This window comes from Chenopodium album, chromosome 17, assembly GCF_948465745.1.
Source record: "Chenopodium album chromosome 17, dcCheAlbu1.1, whole genome shotgun sequence".
NCBI classification, from domain to species: domain Eukaryota; kingdom Viridiplantae; phylum Streptophyta; class Magnoliopsida; order Caryophyllales; family Amaranthaceae; genus Chenopodium; species Chenopodium album.
Window position 1 is genome coordinate 4,084,344 of NC_137850.1, and position 4,861 is coordinate 4,089,204.

The 4,861-nt window shown below is 34.5% G+C and overlaps 1 protein-coding gene across 1 annotated transcript; it reads left to right on the forward strand.

Annotated features, from left to right (window-relative positions):
* The first annotated feature begins 316 nt into the window (after window positions 1-316).
* On the forward strand, window positions 317-4,560 carry LOC145587436 (glyoxylate/hydroxypyruvate reductase HPR3-like). The gene is made up of 3 exons (XM_081644172.1): window positions 317-805; window positions 3,562-3,637; window positions 3,933-4,560. Exons 1-3 carry the CDS (start codon window positions 317-319, stop codon window positions 4,379-4,381), a joined length of 1,014 nt encoding a protein of 337 aa, XP_081500298.1. The 3' UTR covers window positions 4,382-4,560.
* Window positions 4,561-4,861: the final 301 nt, after the last annotated feature.

Genomic DNA, 4,861 nt, shown 5'->3' on the forward strand with positions numbered 1-4,861 from the left:
GGTGGTTAAAAGAGGAGGAGGTGGTGGTGATGGTGATGGGTAGTATGAAGAGGTGGTGGTGGTTGTTGTTATTTAGGGAGAGAATTATGTTTTAAAGAGTGAACAAGGAGTGAGAGTATGAGGGGTAATTTTTTTGATAAATTAAAGGTAAATTTGTATTTTTATTTTATTTTACGAGCGTTAGTTAGATATTCGAGGGCGACATTTAGCTTCCCACATTATTTTCACTCAATTATATACTTCTCCTCAAGATTTAAAATCCCCAAACTCTTAAATCAGTCTTTCAAGTACAAATTAAATAATAATAAAAAAAAAAATGTCGGACACCATAATCTCCCACTCTCACATTCAACAAGTGAAGGAAAAACCCCTCCTCATTATTCACCGCATACCCTCCTACACATGCTTCTTCCACCACCGCCTTGCCACCAATTTCACTCTCCTAGAGCCCTTTGATGCCGTTGGCGCAGACTCCTCTGCCATCCAATCTTACTTGAGGACCAACGGTAGTGGTGCACGTGCTCTTGTCTGCGTATGGGCATCTCCACTAAGGAAGGACATCTTAGATTGCCTCCCCTCTTTGGAGCTTATTGTGGTTGCTTGCGCAGGCTACAACCATATTGATCTTTCAGAGTGCCGCCGTCGAGGGATCCTTGTAGCTAATGTTGGCGACGTATTCTCAGAAGACGTAGCCGATTATACTGTTGGAATGCTCCTTGATGTGCTCCGTAAGTTTTCTGCCGCGGACCGATTTGTTCGCAATGGAGTTTGGCCCCGGCCAGGGGAGTTCCCTGTTGGCTCTAGTGTGAGTAGACTGTATTTTAATTTATTATTTTTTTTAATGAATCCAAGGACACCTCATTTGGTTGATACGTTATTAGAAAAGTGATTTTTTTTTTTTTTTTTTATGAAATACTGCCTCCAAGTTTTATATAAGGTGCCAAAAAAAAAAAAGCTTTATATAAGGTGGGTTATTATTTTATTTATTTTTTATTTTTATAATAAAGTGAAACATTTTAAAAATGAAATTCATCTACTACATATTTTTGTAAAAAGAAAATTATCTAACCTTTTTAATATTCTCTATTGATCTCAAATTCGGAATATTACTTTTTTTTTTCCTTTTCTATTAATGTTTATCCTGTTTTATCATCGCATATTTCAAAATAAATTATTCATTCCGGCGCCTTTTTGGTACAGCAGGCCACACCGTGTGGCCTGCTTCCAAGTCAGCAAAATAACGGAGAACGACGCGCGTATAACGGGATTAGGAAACAAGCGCTGAACAAAATGGCTCAACAAAACACGCGCAAATTTCTAAACCTTAAAACCCATAACAACTCATTTACGAGGAACGAATGCGAAAATTGAGCGAAACCTCACACAATTTTTCTTCCAGAAATTCAAGAATAACAATGGCAGAAGAATTCGAAAAATTACCTGATTCACAAGAATCATTAAAGATCGAACAAATTGAAGATTCTTTGATGAATCTCGAAATCCAAACCAGTAATCAGGTATTGGATCTGGAAGATGAAAATAGATACAATGAAATTGAAGAAATTAACAAGTAACCCCTGTAAAATTAACATGTAACCCCTGTAAAACTAATAACTAACCCCTGTAAAATTAACAAGTAACCCCTGTTAAACTAACAAGTAACCCCTAAAATAAACAAGTAACCCTAACAAAAATTAACAAATAACTCCTATAAAATTAACAAGTAACCCCCAAAGTAAACAAGTAACCCTAACAAAAATTAACAAGTAACCCCTAAAATAAACAAGTAACCCTAACAAAAATTAACAAGTAACCCCTGTTAAACTAACAAGTAACCCCTAAAATAAACAAGTAACCTTAACAAAAATTAACAAGTAACCCCTAAAATAAACAAGTAACCCTAACAATAGTTAACAAGTAACCCTAACAAAAATTAACAAGTAAGCCTTGTTAAACTAACAAGTAACCCCTAAAATAAACAAATAACCCTAACAATAATAAACAAGTAACCCTAACAAAAATTAACAAGTAACCCATGTATAATTAACAAGTAACCCCTAAAATAAACAAGTAACCCTAACAAAAAATTAACAAGTAACCCCGAAAATAAACAAGTAATCCTAACAAAAATTAACAAGTAACCCCTGTTAAACTAACAAGTAACCACTAAAATAAACAAGTAACCCTAACAAAAATTAACAAGTAACCCCTAAAAATAACAAGTAACCCCTATAAAACTAACAAGTAACTAACACCTGAAACTTAACAAAAATTAACAAGTAACCCCTCTAACTTAACAACAAATTCTGTAAAATTAAACTAACAAGTAACTCCTAATAAACTATGAGTAACAAGTAACCCCCTAAAACTTTACAAACAACCCTTGTAAAATCAACAACTAACCCCTCCCTATAAAACCAACGAGTAACCCCTAAAATAAGTACACTGTAATTTTAAAAAGTAATCCCTACATGATGAAAAAAGTAACTATTGCTGTATCTTCTACATTAGCAAGCTCCTCCAGCATCTTCTTAGCAGCCTCCATTTCATCTGCCTTTTTTTTTTCTTTTCATTCTCTAGAAATTCTTCATAAATTGCTTGATTTCTACTCACGAATTCTTTCACACCACCAAAAACAATCTCTCGATGCTTGTTCAAATTGCAGAGCATAGATGACAGGAAAATCGAAAAATTACTAAAATTAGGGTTTGATTTATATTAGAAGTAGGAGAGTTCAGCGTATATGTCGATCCTTTCTTTCCCTTAGGGAAGATTATTTTGATTTTAGTCATTATCAATGAAAAGAACAATTTAGAGGAGAAAGAATTTGAGGAGAGAGAAAATGGAAGAAGAACAGTTTGAGGAGAGAGAAAATGGAATAGAGAAAATGAGAAAACTTTGGGAAAGAAGAACCTTTTGATGTAATAAAATGAAAAAAAAGAAAGACACGTTTTTTTTTTAATTTAAAATAACGGACCCGTTTGGTATAACGGAGTCCGTTATATGAAACGGACTGGCCACACCATGTTGCCAGCCACATATAAAAATTAGTGTATTCATTCACTATCTATTCACTATAATTTTTAATTTCTCAACAAACCTCACTTAAATATTATTCTAACAAAAACAAATGAGATGCCTAAAACAATGTGGAAGTCAATTGCTTACTTTGCTTGATTAGGTGGTTTTGACTTTCCATATTTATATGTTCGGCCAAACAATTCTCGTTAATTTTAAGAAGTGAAACTCTATGATGATGAACTATTGAATACTCTTCTCTATTTTCGATCATTTGTTCTTTTACTTTGAAGGTAAATGTTTGCTAATACACTTTTTTTTTTTCTTTATTGTAAGTAGTTGAGACAAATTAAATGAAATCTTAGAATACGTTTTATCTAATATATTATGGGATAAATTAGAATACGTTTTCTAATTCTTAGTGTACTTTATGATAATTACTTGTTATATTAAAAATTCTCAAGGATCAAGTTTCTTGGTTGTATCACATCTGTATGTAGGTACTTTGATACTTCGTATTAAGTATGTTAATGTCAATGGCAGATGCGTGGAAAGCGAATAGGCATAGTCGGCCTAGGAAGCATAGGAACATTGGTCGCAAATCGACTTATATCATTTGGTTGTGATAGAGTATAAAACATATTCCTGGGCTTCAACCATCAGCTTAAGCTTTTGGTTGAGATGGTCCTCTAACATGGTATCAGAGCCAGCGTGACACAAAGGTCACGGGTTCAAATCTCATCCGCCCCTCCTTCAAAGTGGAATTAATTTGCATCAGGTATGGGTGGGCCTGTGTTGCATTCACATTTCAAGCCCAAAGGGCCTTTCATGTGAGGGGGAGTGATAGAGTATAAAACATATTCCTGGGCTTCAACCATCAGCTTAAGCTTTTGGTTGAGATGGTCCTCTAACAGGTTGTACCATTGCATACAACTCTAGGCAGAAGAAATCCTCTGTTTCTTTTCCCTACTACGACAATGTCTATGACTTGGCCCTCGACAGTGACATTCTCATCCTTTGTTGCTCGTTAACCGAGCAAACTCACCATATAATCGACAAGAAGGTATTGACTGCTTTAGAAAAGGATGGATGTGTCATTAATGTTGGCCGAGGGGCTCTAATCAACGAAAAAGAATTGGTGCAATCTTTGGTGGAAGGCGAAATTGGAGGGGCTGGTCTTGATGTGTTCGAGTATGAGCCTAATATTTCGAAAGAGCTATTCGGTATAGACAATGTAGTCTTATCCCCTCATCGAGCGGCCTTTACTCCACAATCCTTTAAGGCTGTCGAAGACATTGTTGTAGCAAACTTGGAAGCCTTCTTTTCTAACAAACCATTGATTACTCCTATAAGATTGGAGTAGAGTATGATATGTACAATTTGTTATTTATGTTGCATTAATTTCTTATATACAAGTATAATTAAGTGATCGACCTTTTTTTTTTTTTTATTTGATTATAAGAAAAAATATTCATAATTTGTTCATTGTGATTTTGCATAAGACCCTTTTTTTTCTTGAATTTTTTGTCTAAGATAATTGAAACTCATACTTTATTAGTTTTAAAATAATTGACACACTTACATGCATATCAATGCACTATTTTGACCTTGATATATATGTTGGCGCATTAATGTGGCCCAATTACGTACAAAGCCTGACTATTATGTCTCAAGGACTCAAGGTTACCGAAGATTACTATAGAATTCTAACATTTTGAGAAATTGGGGGGAAAATAGTGAAAGAACCTAAAATTGGTGATGGCTGAAGAAGATTCCAGATTTAGTTAGAGTATATGTTACCATGTTTTCATGCACTTCTTTCACCTCCATTATCCCCATCTGC